Source organism: Lampetra planeri, chromosome 1 (assembly GCF_965212315.1).
Source record: "Lampetra planeri chromosome 1, kcLamPlan1.2.h2, whole genome shotgun sequence".
Lineage (NCBI taxonomy): Eukaryota > Metazoa > Chordata > Hyperoartia > Petromyzontiformes > Petromyzontidae > Lampetra > Lampetra planeri.
The window spans coordinates 14557515-14580535 of record NC_136107.1 but is presented as its reverse complement, the minus strand read 5'-3'; the positions used below and the strand labels follow the sequence as shown (position 1 = coordinate 14580535).

The 23021-nt window shown below is 40.5% G+C and overlaps 1 protein-coding gene across 2 annotated transcripts in view; it reads right to left on the bottom strand.

Annotated features, from left to right (window-relative positions):
- Positions 1-4858: 4858 nt before the first annotated feature.
- Positions 4859-23021, bottom strand: part of LOC144718820 (anion exchange protein 2-like) — a 32073-nt gene continuing 13910 nt past the window's right edge. For both annotated transcript variants that reach the window (XM_078594378.1, XM_078594386.1), the window contains 17 exons: positions 17742-17869; positions 16500-16683; positions 16033-16168; positions 15744-15936; positions 15043-15166; positions 14340-14524; positions 13737-13959; positions 13193-13408; positions 12527-12675; positions 11933-12127; positions 10988-11212; positions 10324-10413; positions 9746-9912; positions 8589-8842; positions 7979-8148; positions 7478-7651; positions 4859-6724 (listed from right to left, as the gene is read on the bottom strand). In XM_078594378.1, the coding sequence (XP_078450504.1) occupies positions 6644-6724; positions 7478-7651; positions 7979-8148; positions 8589-8842; positions 9746-9912; positions 10324-10413; positions 10988-11212; positions 11933-12127; positions 12527-12675; positions 13193-13408; positions 13737-13959; positions 14340-14524; positions 15043-15166; positions 15744-15936; positions 16033-16168; positions 16500-16683; positions 17742-17869 (2894 nt within the window). In that variant the 3' untranslated portion in view covers positions 4859-6643. The remainder of the gene's footprint in view (positions 6725-7477; positions 7652-7978; positions 8149-8588; positions 8843-9745; positions 9913-10323; positions 10414-10987; positions 11213-11932; positions 12128-12526; positions 12676-13192; positions 13409-13736; positions 13960-14339; positions 14525-15042; positions 15167-15743; positions 15937-16032; positions 16169-16499; positions 16684-17741; positions 17870-23021) is intronic.

The window sequence follows — 23021 nt, the reverse complement described above, 5'->3', positions numbered from 1 at the left end:
AGCACGACACTACCGCTCCCCACACGCAAACGCACGCGCGTCCATAGGTACACATACACGCGCTTGCTGCTGACACAACTTTCAGGGTGCGTACGGCAGTAAACGACTGAAATAATAAACCAATGCTGCGCGAAGAACGCCTTAGACCTGCAACACATTTGTATTTCACTTTAGCCGCGGACGGTTGGGGGGGGGGTGACAGCAGGCATATGGGTTACATGACAGACAGATGTGACGTCACAACTCACTTGCTGTGCAAAATCAATGCATAATTGCACCCCCCCCCCCCCCCAAATATATATACAAAAGTCTATTTTTATAATTTTTGCATGGTGTACAGTCTGGAAAGTACCCACATGGCAAATTACCAGTTTGTTGCATGACGGGAAGTACGCTAAACATTTTGAACAGACACATTCACAAATTTCACTTTTATATAGATTAACGGTACTGTTATTGTGTTGTTTTTGTCGTGAGATCACACTTTGCCCAACAGGTTCAACCGCCGAACGTCAAGCAACAAAACGGCACCATTAAACGTGTTCAAGTTAAAAGTTGATGTTTCTTTAATTTTGCAAGGTTATGCCAAAATAAGCTTGGGGAAATAGAACGTGGGAGGGACATTCCATCGTGATTTATCGATTCCGACTCCGTTGCTTCCTGCTTGTACCTTTTTTTTGCACACTACATATGTAATTCACGTAAATCTGAGGTGCTACATTCACCACAATGGGAAATTGAGTTGGTGAAATCAATTGCATTACTGTATAACAATTCACAGAATCGCGACATGATTACTATTTTACAATACGCTGTAATGTAGACAAGCTATTCGTAAAGCGATTCAACATTCCCATACATCTAAAAGGACATGATATTTTATGATTTGTTCAAATTGTATGCAGATATCAACTTAAGGTGGTCAGTGGAACGAAGACGACTGCAAAAGGACAATACGAAAGAAACGGTAAAAGACAAAGTAGATTCAAGAATCGAATGACAACAATTACGTTCTGCAGTTTTTATTTAAAAGAAGCAATGCATGTGTGGTGCCACGGCTGCGGAGCAACTCCGCAAGTGCCGCGATTCCCCCCTGGCCCCCACCCTGAGCACGCACCCTGGCGGGGGGTCGCCTGGCGCAACGGGTTTTCATCAGAAGGGTCCCTAGGAGGAAAGTCCCACGGTTTCCCGGTGCCAAGAAATTGGCCGACCCTCGTAGGACAAGTCACATTGCGGTGCCCCTAAATTGGCTTAAAATTGTATGGGCGCAGAAAGAAAAGGTTCACTGGGCTAACCGCAATAAGTTATTCACGACATGGGGGGGGGGGAGGACTGAGGGTGGAATATTAAGCAAGAAGAGCATGAGGTCAGGAGAATCGCAGCGTCACTGCCGCCCCCCATACCGAATACACACTCGCAGGGTGTGTGTTCGCCAGCCGGGCGCCCTTCCAGACAGAGCAACGAGGGACAATGAATGGCCTGTGCCGCCACCGTGGCACTCGACGGAGGACACGGTAACAGGGGGACGGTAACCACAGGTAGGTGCACGATTTATCGCGCAGTACAAACGCCATCCCGGCCCTTTGAAGTGAGGGGATTAGGCCATGGAAGAGAGGGTCAAAAGGAGCGACGGCGCAGGTAAGCGCACGATTGGCTTCGCGATTTTCGCTCTTTCCTTCGCCCTCAACGTCTTGGCCGCCAAGACCCACTCCCTGCTCTCTCGAACCGCTCGCAGCATCCGTGACGCCAGCGAGTGCAGCTTCGAGGTACGTGGTAGGACGTGTGAGCAACTGGGTACGTAGGCAGAGTTCGGCTAGGCTCTTCCCGCGAAATATTCCCCCAGGTAGTGGGTATTTGCGCCGCAAATAAACGCTAGTTCAGAACATCGGTGTGGTGTCTGCGATTTGCGTGTGGTGCGACTGCGAGGGGAGACGGTGTGCACGGAAGAGCGACCGCAGAACCGCAACGTGTGTGCGCGTGCTGAGAGGAGATCGCCACAGGCGTGGGTGCGGTCATGCCGCGGTGCGCCACATTAGTGTGACGGTATACGCGGGAGAGCGAGCGCAGAGCTGCAGTGTGTCCGCGCGTGCCGGGGGATAATGAATCTGCAACTTTAGAATAGACATAAGCAGACAAGTGTTCTCAAAGGATATTGCATATCGTTCAAGATATCAAATCTGTAAATGACAAAATAGAATACTAATGCAGGCTGAAAACCCATAACTTTCAAACAGGACACGTGTAAAAAAACAGCAATGTGTGCGAATGCACATAACCATCCGTATTTCTTGAAGTGCATTGTGGCCAGGGCTCAGCTTCGATCACCGTCAAACTAAATTTGAGCAAATGTGACAAACTGACAGCAGTAATTATGCAATGATAGATTACTTTGGATTAGCCTGCACTATTATTAAAGGTTCACGTCATTTACAAATTTCATTTTTGTTAGCATGAGCACCCATGGTGCTGATGTGGCCACTTCACATATTTACACTGAACTTCTTTCGCACCGTACATAGCCAACCGTGCTATTCGGAGGTGCGGTTCCCAGAGCAGACTGTAAGAGTGAGCATTGGAGACTACTATGGTAATGAGTCCTAATTAGGATAAAACCTTCCAGGAGTATATCACTACATCACTGATACTGTCAGTTGGCCACATTTGCTCATTTAATTTGGTGTTCTTGAAAAGAGGACCAGAATGCCCTTCAGCAGAAAATGACTATTTTTTGAATATACACGTCTTAAAACTCATGTTGAATGTATTTTAACGAGATATTTAAGTGTCGATACATAAATGCACTCATTCGTGGCTTCCATGTCATTCAAGTCACTACAGACATGCTGTCATAAGCACCTATAAATCACATTTTGTTTAAATTATTTAATGACAGAAATACCAGTTTACGTCGGGGATGCTTTCCTGAAAGTTGCAACGAATATCTGTTGCATTTTCCTCCCCCTGCATCTCTGATGAGCACGGATGGCTATGTACGGTGCCAAGGCAGTTCAACATACCGTACATAAAAAACACGCGGATTATGGAAACTCGATTGTAAAAATCGTTGCACGTTAACCAGTCAGTTGCACTTGTGCTGGATGACATTTGAAGCTGTCGGGTCTGCGTTTCCTATTCGCATCCAAAGTTCCTGTGACTATTGTGACGTTTTATGTGTACCGAGTATTAAATTAATCATCTGTTGTGAAAGAATCACAAATACTGTATAAAACAAATGCTTCGAAGCCATCACTGCCGAAAAGCTCCGGCAGCATGACTTGCGTCGGTCTGTTGAATAAATAAAAGCTGATGAACGTAAATTTGCTTTTCACTACCGTAAATGTAAAAGTATGCCACCCATAATTTCTTCACACAGATATCCTAAATCAAAAACATTGAAAGGCCTAATTTATTGGACGAGTCACATGCCAGTAGTGTGCTTCACTTGAACATTAAACAAACACAAGAAATGTATTAAAAGCACAGCTTCTGTGCATATGACAAAAGAAAACCAGCGTTTCCTTAAGTACATTCGGTCACCATCAAAATAAATTTGGGCAAATGTGACCGACTGACAGACCTGATGCAGTGGACAATTGTGGACAAGTTTTTGCTCAAGTGCATTTTGATTGTGACCTAAGAGGACCAGTATACTTGAAAAGATGCTGATGGAAAGTTGTTTTTTTGCGTGGTTTGAAACGCATGGTTTTCCAGCCTGCACTATTTCTGATGGGAATTTATTATTTAAATGTCATGGTTTGGTACTGCTCTTGTATGGCTTTACGCTCAAATAGAAATGGAAACAAATTATTGCGTGTACAAATGTATGCATGTTCGTCAGGACGATGGAAACACGAGTTTGTCAGTGGTGTAACAGGTTATGTAATTATTGTCGTCTTCTGGGCAATTGATACACTACTAAAATTAACCTTTGACCCTTGTTTCTCAAAGTTAAACTCAAGGGGCCACCCACTACAGCCATGAGTGAATATTCAATATACGTATCCTACTGCAGAGCTACATAATGTGCGCATATGGCAACATAGTACATATGAGGTAAAGAGAGACAATGGAGTGATGACGCAGGACAAGAGGCAGAAAGAGATGATCATTAGATAAATATTTAAATTTCGTTCTATTAATACATTTGAAGACCGACATTGCTCCAAATACATCACTCAAATGAGGAAGCAGTACTCAATTAAGGTGAACCAATGAACTGTAGTTTTAAAAGCTACTTACAAAAAAATGTGTGCACATCAGAGCGTGATTCCAATGTTTTGCTTATGAACGTTAAATACCTCTCGTTTGTTAGTTGTGCTATATTGTTTAAGGACCCAGAACTTGTTCTCTGCAAGTGATGTTTGTCTTCATTTTGTTATTGCTGTGCTCATCAGACGGATCTCCCTGGTAAAATATCAAGGAAACTGTATAAACTGGATCATCCATCTAACAAATAAAATGAATCTTGATTTGAAGATTTCGTGACTGCAGGAATCCATACTCTTTGGTTCTTTTGGTAAAGTCACGTAGATATAAAATAAATCACGACGTTTCGATTGCAACACAAGCGGTCGTCCTCAGGTGGAAAAAATATAGCCTTGTAACTGCTCTCGCTAGTTCAGCAGTTCCACTGACGGATTATATTTTCTCCGCCTAAGGACGATCGCTTGTGTTGCGATCGAAACGTCGTGATATAATATTTTAATTTATTTTTATTTTTATATCTACGTGACTTTACCGAAATAACCAAAGAGTAAATAAAATGAATGTTTACTATGAAAATGGTCCTTTACAATCTGCATTACAATTGTGCATTTGTGTAATTTTGTAAAAGTGTAAAAAATGAATCTCCACAATGTTATAATTTTTTTAAAATGTACTTTTAGCCACCACCAAATATTCCATGTTAACAGTTTCCAATATGTAATGTACAGCATTTCACGCTTACACGTTGTTCCATCGCTTGGACAGGCTTAGAATACAAATCAAAATGCACCCCACCCAAATTAACCAAATACACTACACACACAGCATAAATCATGTTGATGCGCACGTCACCGTAATGTATACATTTCTACTTTCAGTGTTGCACATCTAGTATTCCGTTTTACTCGATGAAAATAGAACATGACACCTTATACTGATTCAGTGGCATTCAAGTATATATTCGAAAGCGTTTGGTATCGTTTCCAGTTCATAATAAAAAGCTTTAACGCAAATTAGTTTAACTGTTAAACGAGGGAAACTTATTTGATGACAAAGGACAGTATTAAGAACCACTGTAAATTAATATCAAATGGTAATTGGAAAAATACATAAGTCTACATAATTACTCTTTTAAAGCAAATCTGTTACAAGGTTGTTCATTACCAAAACGACCAGTGAAGAGAAAACAGTAGAAAGGACACAATGTTCAAAATGCTCATATTTAACAGTTTGGCCTCACTTTTGGAATACCACATATTGAAATACCATATAATATGGCTTTCAATGTAAACGAGATCAATATCCATTAAATAGCTGACAAATGCTTATCCAGGGCAACCAAGCAGGGATAACTTATTTTTTTTGTTATAAGGAACCCTGAAGCAGTATTGAAGCTGCAACTACTGTAACAATGCAGGAGTTTATTACTGTATGCAAAGGAGGCATTACAAGTGGGTAGATTGGTATAGAATGGAGCCATAAACACGTGGAGTTTCAGCTGAAAGGGGGGGACTGAATCACCAAATAAAGTATTATACAGGAAATATAATTCCCAAGGTACCATAACTTAAACAAGATTTCTTTCAAATTAAGAAATACTGTTGTTCTAGGAGTTTGGCTGTTGATGGTGCCCGATGACAAATCAAACCCAGCAACCCACACATCTCGCAAAAAGCTGTGACAGGTCAAAAACAATGGGACATTTTTAATCTATTTCGTTACTAAAATCCATAAAGGAAAGAGTAGGTAAACATGGAATTTATCTTACTTTAACTCCCCGATGAATATTGCTAGAAGGCCACATTTAATTAAGCAATAATAAATCTCCAATACACAAGTTAAGCAATGTACTCCAATTAAATGAATGGCACGGTTGTTGATGCTTGAGGACGAGTGCCACAATTAACAATTTCCATCTTAGTGAAATGCTTTATCTTGAAATATACATGTGGATGCATTTTGCATCACTTTAGCGATTCTAACATCTAGAAGGTAAATGAACCGTCACCTTACGAAAAGCTAAGATGTCTTAAGAGGCACCTATGCAATGTAAAAAGATTCCCAAAGGTATTTAAATGAACGTAAGCAAGAAAATACCCTAAATAAAACACTTAAAATCTAATCCCACATCATAAACATTACATATCTACGTCAAGTGCAACTATTAAAACAGTGCCATGATTGTTTACATCCCCTTTGCTATCGGTAACCTTGTCTTTGTTTCCTTCATCACGAATGACAGGTTGTTCCACTGCAGCTTCCTGCAAAAAGTCTCGAGGCAAGACCATGACATAACCCATTATCTTTCACCAATGTCCACACAAATGCGTGGGTAATGTTGAGACATTATTGGCCCCAGTTTGCTGACGTGTTTGGTTTGTGAGTTCAAGTGGTGTGCAGATTTAGGGCTAGATTTCAGGGCCACAGGCTGTTGGGCCTACACAGGCATGAGCACCTCACCATACACATCTTGCCCATCAGCCTCATCAAATGTAGGCTCTGCGTCCTTGGCATCCAGCTACAGCCGTCACACACATGACAAAAGCACGCAATACACATACAAATCAGGAAAATTAAACAATCACACGTAATCCTGGCAATACATGCGCATTGAATCTCATTGGAGTTTCCTTAACTACATTCAAAAACACTTGTCACATAAGAATATTATGGGATACAAATGAGCCATGACTTAGTGCACCAAAAAGGTTTATGAATAAAATACAAAAAATGTTAACACTTTGTTCAACCACAAATATCCACAGAAATAATGTACTCTACCTGCCTTCACAATGCATATACCATCAAGGCTTAATTTCAGTTTCCATATCAAAGTTTCTCGTTTCAAGTTTCATTTATTTAACCAGGTGGGAACTCAAGAGACCAGGATAGTATAATTTGCAAAACTGACCCAGGGCATTAGTCTGCCACGAGGGGATAACTGATACATGATCTCAATTGAGAAATTTGAGTGTAATTTTCAAATTTAGTCAATTTTAACCCTTGCAAATGAGGGATTTTAACGTCCACTGTGAAGCAGAGGGTATTTTTACAGTTATTACACACGCAGTAATAATCCGATTTTAATTGTGAACCTCCGCAACAACTAATTCACCACCCTGGATTTGATTGTGCAACAAGGACACACCATAATATACAACTCAATATTCAAGTCTACCATCGAAACTGAAACATCGAGAAATTAAGCACTGAAAATAATTACTCGCTGGCAATGCACCTATGTGTTTTGGTGTCTGCAAAAGAAACTTACGCATTTGAGTTCTCGGTCAGTGAAGATGCGGGAGAGCAAGAAGCGTCGCAGTGGCACAGTGAGGATGAGCACGAAAGGGAAGGCGAGAGAAGCGGCTGTTGACATGACAGCCCAAAGCCCCCCGAGGCACACGAATTGGATCCCTGTATACAGGTTCATGCGCAGCGTGCGCACCTGCAGGACACGTAAAGCACACAAGTGTCATTTAGATAAGCAATGCAAACAATGAAGTGCATATATAACTTTGGACTGGAATCACACCAAAAGATGACTTGCAGTCTGATATTATTAAAAATACAGATGCATGCGTCGATAACATGAACTGCCCTTATTTAATCCACTGCTGGGTAAGGGCCTCCCCCCAAACTGGGCAAGCATATACAATCTACAAAATAGAATTTTAATTAATGTCAAGGTAATAACAGGACCATTCATTAATGGTGAGAGCATGCTTATGATATACATCTATAATGGTTGGGTATAAACCTGAGCTGTTCCTACCTTAGTGGCATAAGCAGTGTCCGGATGGTATTTGGCAGGCATGAACACCAACATGAGACGATCGTAAAACTGGATTCCATTGAGGGACGTGACACCCATGTAAAGGAAGATGCCAAACAGCACAGCGATGGGAATCTGTCGCAACACTTGACCCAACACCATGGAGAGGCCTGGTGGGTATGAGTATTTGGGAAGAAGGCAAGCATATTTTAGAGAGAAGTGCAAAGACAAACTGTAAAATATACATGTAAAATATTTATTTTAAGGTGCTGTAATTTCTGGGTAAAGTAGTATTACCAATCACTTGTTATGTCAAGCAACAAAAAGGGTGGTTTTGGACTGAACGCAAAGCCAATATTGTTTCTTCTGCACTGGTGCTGACATTTCTATTGTGTACTCATTGTGAACAGTTGTCTTATTTGAAGACTTACTCATTCCAAACACAACTGCTATGAATCCATTCAAAATAATCACTGCAGCATATAAACATTTACACCACAAAGCAATAAACGCAATCATCTAGACAAGAGCATGAACACATTTTAGTTGGTGATGAGGCGGGCGTAATGTCTTGCACACGCATACATCCAATAGCAGATGGAGCACGCACCGACAATGACGGCCACAAGCAGCCCTGTGATGCGCTGCTCTTTCACGCATTCAATGCGAGGCTTATCGCCAGGCGCTGTCGCCTTGCTCATGACGGTGAGAGCGTTGACGTGTGTGACGGAGCGCACAGTCGCGGCCGTGAGCCACGGCAGGCCGAAGATGGTGCAGATGGCGCCCATCACCACGATAAGCAGCAGGTCCAAGTGGAAGCCCGACCCCTTCAACAGCATGCGCTCCTTCTTGCTCACAATAAGTCTGACAGCCACAAAGCAGGCACAAAATACAGTGAGGGAAATAAGTATTTGATCCCCTGCTGATTTTGTACATTTGCCCACTGACAAAGAAATTATCAGTCTATAATTTTTTTATACAGGTAACAAGCTGAGATTAGGAGCACTCCCTTTAAGAGTGTGCTCCTAATCTCAGCTCGTTACCTGTATAAAAGACACCTGGCAGCCAGAAATCTTTCTGATTGAGAGGGGGTCAAATACTTATTTCCCTCATTAAAATGCAAATCAATTTATAACATTTTTGACATGCGTTTTTCTGGATTTTGTTGTTGTTATTCTGTCTCTCACTGTTCAAATAAACCTACCATTAGAACTATAGACAGATCATTTCTTTGTCAGTGGGCAAACGTACGAAATCAGCAGGGGATCAAATACTTTTTTTCCCTCACTGTATGGGTGCACACAGATTACATAGATGCCATGTAGACATGAACCCAAACTGATTCGCATGCCTCAACTCTTTTGAAGTATTAGTAATGTGTTACTTTCACTAGAAATATATATTTCACAAAAAACTAGACGAAGAATATGAAAACGTTGCCATCTGCTGGAGAAGACAGATGCTGATTTAAACCAAATTTCTTAGATTGACATCTAATATTCAACCCATATTTAAAAATTTCCAATCACTTGTTAATCAGCAAGATGATCACCTGAGGTATGCAATCCCATCCTATACATGCGAAACAAGTATTGCGTGTTCATTAACATTTAGAAAGGAGTTATGTCACCGTTATACTTTCATCAGGGTTTAATGTTTTGTTGTGCATTAAAAATCAAACCAGTCCATCTCCTCATTTTAGTTGTGATATGTGGAACGTTTATGTTGCAATGATTTAAAAATGCAAAGATTGGCTTTGTCACTCACGTGGTGATCTGGGACTCCATGAAGATGAGGATAAAGACAAGCAAGCCGGGAACGACACATGCAAACATCATCCACACAGGAAAGGTTCCTTCTGCTCCTAGGGGATTTATCACCCATCCGCGCTTGCTTGGAGAAGTCACCGAAAACCCATCCGGCACATTAAGTTTCTGTCAGATAAACACGAGGGTAGAAAAAAATCATTGCAATATTAACAAGGGGATGGAAAAGTACCGTAGATTTGACTTGCACAATATAATTCATTATCATTTTGAAATATTCCCACCCCCCACCTCCCTCAAAGTCACCACTGCTGTTTTCATTGATGCAATTGTTTCGGAAGCACCTTATAAGTACAACTTTCATAAATCTCTATATAACATTTATTTGTTATTGGCAAAGTAGTGCAGTAAAATACACGGTTGTATTTTGCTATGCTTCAAAGCAAAAGCCCCCCACCAACAACCTGGAATGATGAAGTATGGTCAAATAACCGCAACAACTCGGATGTGTACTGTGCATAAAACCAATGTTTATTCACTGAGAATGGTGGCATTTTCAGTGTGGTGTGACCAGCTGACCTGCGTGTAGGTGTTGGGCACGCCAAAGTCAACAAGCACCATCACCAGGATTGCAATGGGGACTCCGAAGTCCCCGATCACACGCCGCACCTGCTCACAAGGACAAACAAACCAAACAGTTCACACACCTGCTTGACATTTTACGTACAAAGCATGCTCCCAGTGCATACATGAGTGTCAACTCGCATTAATCTTTCTCTTATCAGATTATACATGTGCCGTTAAATACCATATCCACAATCCCAAGACTCAGCGAAAATGAATTTACAAATTAGAGCATTTTATTAACATGTTCAGAAAACAAAAGTGTATAATACATGGTACCTCTGTATATACTTAATTCTCAAGTATCAGCCTTTTAATTTATTTTCATAGGAAGTCATATAATTGATATCTGAAATTTTATACCCAGACTACAACTTATCACAGCTAAACAATTAATAGATAATTTTATAATTATACCAACTCGATGTTATCATGTAAGCTGTAACTCCAATCTATAAATAAAATGCTAGATTTTTGGTAATGTACATTTTAAATGCATTATATACTTGAATATCTCAATGAATGGTTAAACACAAAAAAAAATCTTAAGAGCTATATTTTACCTGCTATACCAAAAAAAGTAGTGACATTCAAATGCATTCCAAGACGCCAAACCCACCTTGCCACCGAGGAAACGGCCGTTCTTAAACTTGCGCAGGAAGAAGGCTATGAAGAAGGTGCCGGACATTAGCAGAAGGGAAAGCAGAGCTGTGTTGGGTTGGTTCAGCACTTTTGTTGTCGCTGCTGTTGTGCCATTTACAATGCTACTGTTACTGGTTTCTGAATTAGTTGTCATGTTACTTATCACAGGATAGGTAGCAAGCAGGGGGTGATCTTGGAACACCTACATAAACGAACACATGAAAACACACAATCATTTTGTTCTAGACATGTTTCCACAATTGTGTTATTTTTATATATTAGCAGGCAATACCGGGCAATGCCCGAGTACTTGCAGCTATAGTTTGTGATTGAGTGGCTGAATCACTGTATTCAGAAGGGGGTCAATGGCATTACAGCAACTGTTAAGATTTTGCTGTTCCATGGGGCTGTAAAAAATGTAGTATAACGTGCCACAATGGGGTACGAAATTATATAGGCAAGTTTTTTTTTTAAGCGTGAATGCCGTTTGTCTCGCACAGAAAGAATATAAGGTGGTGGTACAGTTCTGATACAATATTGGATTAGCCCCCCTCAACCCTTCTTCCCCTCCCGCATAAATACTGCTCCCAATCGCTATCAACGGTAGGGCAAGCGAGCCCAGACACCCCCAGTTGGTCCCTATTTTTGAGGGTGTATCGCTCCGGGTTTTTTACACGCTGTTTTTCTACCTCTTTAGAATCTACCTTGTATTCTGGGTTCTTGAATGATAATATATATTTAAAAAATTAGTTACTGACCATAAGTTCTGCATACCATATTCACAATTATAGGGTCACATCTGCCATCTCTGTTGACTTCTAAAATAGCGGGTATCTATTACGAGGTTAAGCCTTACTGTTTAGCGATGGTGGTAACGTTATGGTAATAAAGAAAATAATTCATTGAAAAAGTAAATTGGCACCTTATAAAGCTTGGAGAAGGTCTCGTAGATGAAGATGAGGGAAATTAGTATGGAGAAGATCTCCTGTGTAAAGCGCGAGATGAAGCGCACCATGAAACTGCCTTCAAATGCTACAAGGAGGAGCACGATGATGACCATCCAGAACCCGATCCACACCCGGCCGGTCAGGTATTCCACACCCTGGGATGTGCAGAACTGAACAGAAGAAATGCAAATCCACATGGAAACACACAACACGTTAAACATCCCCTGATATTTCAGACAATTACCGAGTACTGATAATGGAATGGTGCAGAAGATGCCAGCCAGCACAACAGCCAGTTTTTGGTTACAGGTCCTCATATGCAAAATTTGAAAATTTCCAATCATTTAGATGTACCCATTGCCACTAACAGTGGGAGAGAAGCTGTGTCAAGTGGATTGTATAGAAGTATGTTGTTTGTCAGACCATCACCTTCACTTGCCCGATCCCAAACACACTTCCTTCATATATGGAGATACACGATGTGAAAGCCAAAACAAAAGAAAATCGATAAAAAAATTATAAACACAAACACCATCTCTTCAACATGAACTTCATACAAGAGTACTTACAGTAAAAAATGCTTCTTCAAAGACAAGTAGGGGCCCTGAGAAGCCAATAATGAGAAGCGGTTGGGCGCCTAGCAATGCGAAGAGGATTCCCTGCAGACAAGTGGAGATAATGAGCTCCGACACTCCCATCAGGCCTTGGGACTTTTCACCTGTTGAGAAGACCACATGGAATGCAGATGAGCAAAAGAAAAAAAACACCAAAATCATTCTAAACAAATAATGTCTACAAGCACACAGGGTTACCCCACCACACTCTGAACCCTACAAACCTGAACAACAAATGCACGATACAAAAATAACAATTTCAGTGATTTTGAGTGACGAGGAGAGTCAGGAATGCAAGGGCGAGGTTGCCGACATCCATTGTGGAAGGTGAGGTATGGGAAATATGCTGTCACACTTGTGGGATATCAAGGGTTTCGTTGAGCTATGCGTTTGATGGGTTTAGTTAAACCACAAATAATTGTACAAAAAAGCCACACTTAAACCACAATTTGATTACGCTGCATCCATCTCTTGGGGTATACATTTAGGAGACACCAAAACAATTGCTTCATCATTAACAAGCAGTATTTTTCAAAACAAAGAGTCTCGTTTTACCAAGAGGCTGGGAAAGGTCTCGCTGTATCTTCAACCATTAACCTTAGCTCCAAACCACATACTCACTCAACAATCCCCCAAAGGTGATAGCCGGAGACAGTGCGGCAAAGTAGATGAAGATGACAGCCGCAAGGCATTGTGGGTTGAGGGCATCACGGAGGTCACTCAGGTAGAGCGGGTAGCGACGGCGCGCATCCCGTACCAGCCCTCCAAACAAGCGACCCGACCTCCGCAGGGGGTCGTCTGGATCGTCATCTTCTTTCCGCTGGCTGGGCACAGCCGCTGATGGAAAGAATACAGTAAAGTATTGCATTTCAGGAAACAAGAACTCACGACTTTAATGGAGGACTTAGGAGGGAGCTCAGGTGGACCCCTGAAGGTATAATTTCAGTTTACTCTCTGCATTAGCATGGCCAGAAATATTGCACTTCCAATGGCTGTAAAACAAAGTCCTAACCCATTTCCTTAGAGACCCTGTGCTCATTCTTTGTTTTGTCGTTGCTATGCTCACGCACCATGGACGTATCTTGTAAAATAGCCAGGCAACTGGCTAAATGGGATCATCCGTGTAACAAATAATATAAACTCAAAAACAAACGCAAGCACGCACTTTGTTTTAGCTCAGCTGAGGTGGGAACGATGTTCAGCTTCTTGCTCTCATCCTCTTGTCGCCGCTTTTGCAGCATGTCGCGCTGGAATGCGGCTACCGAGCGCAGCAGGCCATCGTCCGTGAGCTCCGAGGGAGGCAGCACGATGCTGACGTCCAAGAACTCGGTCATGGCATTCAGCAGGTCTTGGCGCTCGTCTGCCACATAAGCAGCCTCATGGAAATCCTGCCCAGAAAGAGAGGTGGGGAAAGTTGGATTTAAGAAGCACCTTGAAATTATGCGAGACATATATAGGCAGACAGCAAGGGGAATGCAAACAGATGCGATTGTAAAACACATACAAGTTTGTTTAGATATATAAAGTGGTTGCACAAGGAAAATGTGCATCTTGTCAGGTGCATCTTGACACTCGACAGTTATAAGATTCATAAAATGCACATGGGTACTACAAAATAAGAGTTATACATGGCAAACTTCAATCTTCTTAAATCGAAACTTCAATCTCTTTCATAAACCACGTTTGGAAACTCAAAATGAAATGAGCTCAGAGGCTGCATTAACCACTGATCGATTAGGTAAACAGTGCATGTGTGGGACATACGCACCTTGTCGGACATGAGTGTGGAGATGGAGCGTCCAATTTCATGGTAGTCCATGTGAGCCTCGCTGGGGCCCAGCAATACAAAGAGGAACCGTACGGGCACTGGCACCTCCAGCACAGACTCGAGCAGCACGCCCTCACTGAGTCGAACAAACGCCATCGCTGGCTGCTCCAAAAAATCCACGCAACCTTTTAAAAGCACACACAAATGAGTATAGTCACACAAAGCTTCATCAATAAATGAACGTATGCAAAAATATGGATGTTTTCCAGTCTTTAGCAAAACATAGGCCTTCAGGTTTACACCAACATAAATTAGTGTACGCTATATTTTGGATGACAATAGGTCAAACGTTCCTTCAATCTCAGAACATTATGTTTGAGGAAAGAAAACTATCGGGAAATCAAAACATTAATTGGTGAAGCTACAATCGGCCGTGGTACACACACATAAATAAAACAACCAATACATGCACCAATAACACTGCCTTAAGAGAAATATATATACAGTTAAATCTATCTACATGTAATTAACCAAAGCTATAATCAGCAATTTAGAATCTACAAAACTAAGCATGGCAATCCTTTAACAGATAAGCCTCCAATAATTAATTAAAATAAAAGCAATTATTTCAATATCCATCATCATAATTATTAGCAATGAGTGAATATCAACCACATTAGACTTCCATAAAAAGGTTTTATACCGACAAGCACCACGGTGGCCTCTGCTCCCTGTGGGATCTTCCCAAGTAGCTTGCCCTCCTTCTTAGGCTTGATGCGATGGGAGTCACCAGTCAGAGAGTTGTCTCTTGTCAGAGAATGGGCATGCTGGGGAGAAGTGGGTGAGGAGGGTAAACAATGGGCTTCATAATTGCATTCTCATTGTGTGAGCAATATATGCCAGTGTTTTTGTGTATACAGGCATGAAGGCAAATTAAGTGTAAATTCTGACATTAAACGGAATTAAAATAAAAACATTTTAACAAAGAAGCATCTATGTCTCTTGCATTTTTGAAAGCTTAAGCACTTTGACCAGACATCCAGGCCTGCCATTGCCAAATAAGCTTGTCAAGTCAATGAGTTCTTACCTGGTTTAACAAAATGGTATTAATCTACCATCTACATAAAAAAATATTAGCATCTTGTGTGATGTAGTGAGTGAGAATGGTTTATTAATAGTACGTTCCCCTACAATCTTGGCGAACCAAAAGCTACAAAAACATTGCATATTGTAAGAATCTAGCTCAACAATAACCAACTCGAGTATTTTGTATCAAATTCTAAGATGGGCTTTCGTTTGTAAAGTTGCTTCAGTTTATTTTTGTAATAAAGATTTTACCATTCCAGCCCCCACATCTAGTCAGGTGTGCTAGAATAAATAGCCTGGATGTTTACATACTCTCACCTCTGGTGTTTCGTGGTCACTCGCTTCCCCCATCTCGATTAGCACGTTCCCCACGAGAGGCTGGCTGGAGGCTGGATCCCCTGCTGCCCCTCCATTTCCTCCACTTCCAGCCAGCAGGGAGCCCAAGCTTGTCGCAGAGATGTTGCGTGGTAAAAAGGAGCCGACTGGCACCTCCTTCATGTCATTTGGATGCCTGTGCAAATTCAGAAAATACAGTCTCGCTTCGGGCAAACCAAAACAACAAAAACGTTCCTGGCCACAGATTTATAGTACCATCTTTATCACATACCTGTGCCGCAACAATAGGGCTCGAAGTACGTTCGCCCGGTCCTCCTCACGGATCTGATCTGAAATGATCAGCTGTTCCACCACCTGGTGCGCTATGGTGGGTAGCGTCTTTTGTTCCAGGTCAAGAAGTACGGTGCCTGTAAAAGGTCATGTAAATTCGTGAGAGTGTTTGATCATTCTTATATGATATGGGCGTGTGTTCATGAGCATTCCCACAGGTTAACTGATAAGAGAATAGTTGGAATGGTGGGGGCTACATACATTTGAAAAGTGGTGATTGAGGAAACAGAAGGGAGGGCACCGATTGTGTATTTGTAAACAATGGTCAAGTCGCTGATTAAGCCAGATATTATCTGCAGTACACATTACATAGAGTATAAAAAATACATGAAATATGGTTGTTGAAGGTAGGGTGATTTTCAGCGATTAGCAATGCATTATAAAATATGCTTTCAGCGGATATTTTACCTTGCGAAATGGCCTTGCGTAATTCAAGCAGCGAACGGAACGTCAGCGAGGCGACATGTGGCTTGCCCCATCGGTCTGTCTCAGCTTCCACGTCCTCTTCAAACTTTATCCACCGTGCGGTCTCCTTCCACTGTCGCTCTTGACGTGCCGGGTCCATTACCAGCTCATTCAGCTCCACAAACACCTGCATGAATGCAAAAGACCATATTCAGCACACAAATGCAAAATGTGCAAAAATTATATATTTCAACACAATCAACTCCACCTAAACCAGTCATAATACTGAATCCATGAGAAAACATTTCAAAACGAACAATATTCGTTGATATTTGTAATAAATTAACAATATTTTACCATCTTTAGAATGTAACATTTCTCACAAAAAAGTGATGCCACAATTTATCTCAAAGCACATCATACCATAAAAATCATGCTGTAAGGTTAGCATATCTTGAGGGATCGATTGGGAAAGATGCATTTTCAAGCAACAGAAAAAGAAGGACTTACAGGAATGTGACGAACAGGGAGCGTCAGGAAGAAGGGAGAGCCACTGAGAGGGTAGCAGAACTGGGAGCGAGGAAACCTTCGGCAGGAGAAACGTCTCGCTTTACAGCGAGTGGAAAGCTTTTTGGCAAGGAATTGAGGTAGCAAGCCGCAAATAAGAACACAAAAACATCATGAAAAATAAACAAGAAAATAATAGATGGAAGCAGAAAACAAAAAAATTGTCAATGTAAAATGTTTTTTATCCTAAATTATTTTTATGAAACACCTTTTTTCTTCATATTAAAGTAATTGGATAAGAGCACAATTATTTATAATATAGTAATATGTATACTGTATATTAGATCTATGTATATACCAGCTGAAGGACAAGTTTGGTATTGAAGATAGTATCTGTCCTCCAAATTGTTGATACCTACTACATTAGTGGCATACCGTTCCAATGTAAGAGGGCACCACCCAGCTTGCTCCCTGCTGTTTAGTAAGCATCTCCAAATGATGGGTGTATTTGGATACAAAATACCTATCGAATCCTGAAAAATAGTTTGTACATTGTGAATGCAAATATAGTCGAAAGGTTGTAGTTTGATAACTTGATCGAAACATCTATGAAGAGGAAACAAAATGTGAAGACAACTTATAAGCATGACCTGATCAAAGCTAAAACAGTCAGTCAGAGAGCAAATATTCTAGACGTTAACTTCAGGAGTCAAAAGGGACATTTATCGCAAAGGTTACCTCGTGGGGACGGCGGTCGTGCAGCTTTTTACGTCCTGACAGCTTATGGACTCCCTTCCCACGCGAAGAGTGAACAGACTTCCTGACGAGGTGGCGTCGCACGCCTGGGACGTCTTCCAAACGATGGCCTGGCAGGACAGGGGGAAGATCATTAACACTAGATTTGAAGCTTTCGTGACTGCAAGGATTCATACTTTGGTTTTTTCGGTAAAGTCACGTAGGTAAAAAATAAAATAAATGAAAACAAATAAATTAAATCACGACGTTTCGGGCGCAACACAAGTGTCCTTCAGGTGGGGACAACGTAGCAAAAGCACAACCGCTTAAGTGTGTCTGACACACTTAAGTGGTTGTGCTTTCGCTACGTGTGTCTGACACACTTAAGTGGTTGTGCTTTCGCTACGTTGTCCCCACCTGAAGGACGCTTGTGTTGCGCCCGAAACGTCGTGATTTAATTTATTTGTTTTGATTTATTTAATTTATCTTTTTACCTACGTGACTTCACCAAAAAAAACAAAGAGTAAATTTCGATTTAAAGCTTTCGTGACTGCAGGGATTCATCTTCTTGGTTCTTTCGGTAAAGTCACGTAGTAGAAGGAAAATAATAAAATAATAAAACATAATAAATAAAATAATTCCACGACGTTTCAGCCACAACGCAAGCAGCCGTCTTCAGGTGGAGAACAGGTCTGTCGAGAAGGCAGACCTGTTCAACCAGGTGAGAAAGCTATTCTCGACAGACCTGTTCTCCACCTGAAGACGGCTGCTTGCGTTGTGGCCGAAACGTCGTGAGAATTATTTTATTGTTTGATTTTTATTATTTTCCTTCTACGTGACTTTACCGAAAGAACCAAGAAGATAACAAAGAGTAAGATCATTAACACTACACATTTCACACGTCAATGTCAAATGCCATAACCCAGTCCTTTGTAATTGTGTAAACAATGTATACAAATGAAATTCATACTGTAGTAAATATCAGAATTACCAAAACCTTCATGCTGTTTAAATTAGATTTTCAGGAATTAATGGTCAGCATTCCACATGATCATTCAATGATTCAGACAACAAGCTCCTGACACAAAACTGCACTGGACTATTTCAGTGCAGAGCATTTGAGATTGTGTTGTTCATATTAAATTAATGCAATATGCAAACTTTTAAATGACACCAATGATTTTTCTATTAAAAAGGATAACCAAAGTTATTTAAAGAATTACACTCATTACTTTTTCCACACACGTACAAATTGTCCAAGACAATAGATGAAAGAATAACGGACAATTTGGAGCTCAACCAGGTGAGAAAGCTATGTTCAGGAAAGTATTTTTTTTATCTACCATTCACCACAAACCAACCATCAACCAGGTTTGAGAATACAATTAAGATAGTCATCCAAACTCAAACACTTTAAAAAAATCTACGTAAAGAATCACCCAAAATGGATTCGCTACATTGAAATTGTATGATGTACAAATACAGAAGAATCCAGCAATGATATACACACGGAAAAAAACGATTCACAGGAACATTGGAAGATATTTTCCAATTAAAGATATGTTGCTTACATTGTGAAAGTAAAACCATATCAGGATTTGAAGACAGTTATTATCACAATGGAAATTACTTATTATAAATTATTGAAAAAACAAAGATGGCTGTGCATTGTTGTACTTAAGAAAAATAAAAAAATAATTCATGCACAAGTTCAATCAACAAAACATAATTTAAGCGAACTGGAAACCACAATAAGACATTGAAGGTGGACTGGAAATACATTTATGAAATAAAAAGGTGAAAGCAGGTTTATTCTTTTTCTAAACTTTTAATTTTATCATTAAAATAACATAAGTGTGTGCAATGAAATTTGTCAATGACGATATGTTACCTGATATGATATATGGAACTGAAATATGGACACTGACATAGAAAGTGGAACAAACGCTGAAAAGTTTGCTTTAAATCGTAACAAATGGAGCAGAAAACAAACACAAAATAAAGACATATTGACTGTTAATGATTAAGCTTTGGCAGAACACATCCCTGGAAGGGATGATGGCTGACCAATGAGATTAGTGATGGAACATCGCAGGTAAAACGTCCCCCATACGACTATCACCAGGAGATGGAGCAATGAGATTATCTCATTTATAGTAGCAAAGTGGATTATGGAACATGGGACCATAAGGGACAGCGATGAAGTGGGGAGATGTTCATCCAGCAGTGGACAGAACATGGTGAATGATATATAAAATGTATTTTTTAGATTTGTTCCTGCAATTAAAACAGGACGTGAATACTGATGTAGAGCAGAGGAGCTAATTTGCAAAAATAGTGTAATTATTACTGAATAGCGATATAAAAAAAACAATGTAGATGCAATTTTTCACACTGAAACATTGTACATACCGTTGACTGATCGTCATATACACACAGGCCACAGACATTTCAGTTACCTGCTACAGCTCCTGCTTGAGGTTCTACCAATTTGGATAACGCATCTCTCTTTTATAGAGCTCTAAAACACATACACACAGCCAACCCTATCCTGCTTTATCCTGTAGACATCTATTTTGAATACATTGTTCGTAAAACTGCTACGTTTACTAGCAAACTTATTTGAGCGTACAAAACATGCCTGTAAACATCACAAGTTTACAGTAAATTAGACTCTAAATGAAGGGAGTTCAGTCTAAGTCTATCAAATATATCTACTGATATTGTTGTTTTTACCACTAGTTATGCATATTTCATGTTAGCTTATCTAATGTATAGTATAATGTATAGATAAAACATTGATGTGTAAATCAAAAGAAAATGGTTACTATCTAACAATGACAGGATGTTTTTATGAATATGCAATTTGCCCATCAGTGTCATGGCTATTGATATCCACAACTCGTACACATACAATGTAGCCCTCAAGTAAATGTAACCATAACTGTTGTGTCTGGCATGTCTCACCTGAATTTTAGATGCAATGTGAAAAAACAATTGCTTACTAACATACACCTTTCCATCTCTGGCCTCTAAAATAAATGTAAACACTGCTATTTAGACACCTTTCCATGGCCTCTATTGCCAAAACCCAGCTGTTTTTATGAATAAAGCCTACTTAAAATAATGACATTGCAAGTTTTAAATTGTACTTATTATTAACATGTAACATTCTGAACAATAAAATCCACTTCTTATAGTGGAGGGAGCAGCGGTCCAGTGGTTCGTACAAGCAATGTGCTACGAACCCAGCGATGTCAGTTTCATTCCTTGCTAATAGGCTAACATAAGGCGAGGGACATCTCAACCAAACCGACAATGACCAACCCCTATGATTGACACAGATGGGGGAGATCTTCGTTTAGCAGTGGATTAACAAAGGGCTATACATTATTTCGAAAAAAACAAATCCTCCATCATAACAAAATAATGTCTTAATGAATAGTTCACCAGTTTATATCACTATTTGGACCCACAATTCTGAGGAACAGCAGCATACAAGTAAAAGACGTAACATTACACACTCTACACAATTTTTAGGCTAATTAGTTTAATCAATAATCAAATAGAAACAAATGTATTTAAAATGTTAATTACTCAAAATCACAAGTAATCACTCACATGATGGATTGGGCCCCAGATACTCCTTGAAAACGTCCCAGAGATCATTGACCTCAAAGTCCATGACAATCTCGTCAAAGTCTTCATTCATGGCTCCAAACACGCTGTCTGAATCTCCATCTTCGACGACCTGGCGCGTAAATGTTCTTCCTCCTGCCCTTGTACCGTCACCCTCTGGCACCATTGTAACCAGGTTGCTTTCCTCTGTCCCTCTCACAGCTTTTTCAAGTTTACACCCTTCATTTTCCTTGTACCCATGTCGTTCTTTTCGTTTAACCTTGCCGCTGTTTTTACTTGTCCCTATGCATCCGCCTATGTTCTTGTATCGGTCTTTATCCTGGCCTGTGTCTAAATGTGTGTTTGAGTTTGTATCTGTGTCAATGCCGGCATTAGTTTGTCCGTACTCCATGACCTCTAGCTCATCAGCAGTCTCCTCTCCCTCTGCTATCACTGCCATGTCTGACGGCACCGAAAGCCGGTGACGCAAAGACATGTCCTGAGGGACCACTCACTACCCGGGTGCCACCCGAACAATTAACTAAATTGCAATGTTGCTTTTTCTTTCCCAAAAGAAAACTGCTGTCTTCTACTCAACTTTTATCTCCTTAAATGAATGATGCAATTTAAATGATCCTGAAAATCAAAATAGATTGTATTTTTCAAGCCCCACAGCAGAGTTTGTAGTAATCTCTTTATTGGTAATATATAATTGTATTACTTATCTATTTTTCTAGCATTTCCCAATAGCTTTTTCATTTGTTTAATGAATAACCTTATATTCATGCCCACAGCTGCCACTCCGCATCAGAAAAACATGAATGTAGCTCAATCACCAAATCTAACTGTCCTTTGCCTGAAATTGTATCTCTGCAAGCCTCTGAGTTGGAATGTGTTTTTCCAACTCCTATGCTCCAAATGCTGAAAAAGCTTGTCAATTTTCATCCAAAACAACCCTACAACCTCTTGCTGCAAAATACTCCATGTGTCTAAACTGCACTCACAGCGACCTATACGAACTACCTAGCCATCCTAACTCCCTGGACCACCCGTCTGGACATTGGGCATCGCTTTTATTGATCCAACCCATTTTCCATGACGCGTACCTCATGACCACTAGGGTTTGCAATGCTTCCATCGCCCCTAGCTTACTATCATTACAGACTGATCAAGCCGCACATGCATTAAAATAAGAATGGAACCATATTAATACATGCAAGTGAATGCAGTCATATGGTGCTGCTGCACATCTGTAATCCATCAGCATTTGCGGAGCCAAGGTTTGGTGGATTACACAAATGTTGTGAAAATTCTTTCCTGTGGGTGTCGAGTTCCCATAACCTGGCTCACCAGGAAAGGACTAATCGCCATGTATTTCCATCTGTACAGTGTTGCCACCCTACGGGTGTAGGTTTTCTCCAGGTGATGCGGTTTCTTGCCACACGTATAAACACTCATTTATTGGCCGAATACATCTGAAAATAAAAGCCCAATGCAGAACCCTCCCAAAAAAGCAATATGACCCAGTCTGGCTTTCCTGGATAATTAAGTAACTAATGACTATTATATATATGTTGACATCTTGATTGGAGGGGATGGTAGTTGAGCAGTGTAGGGAAAACATGCAGACATGTATCAAGCTTTTATTCATGGCACACTCACCTT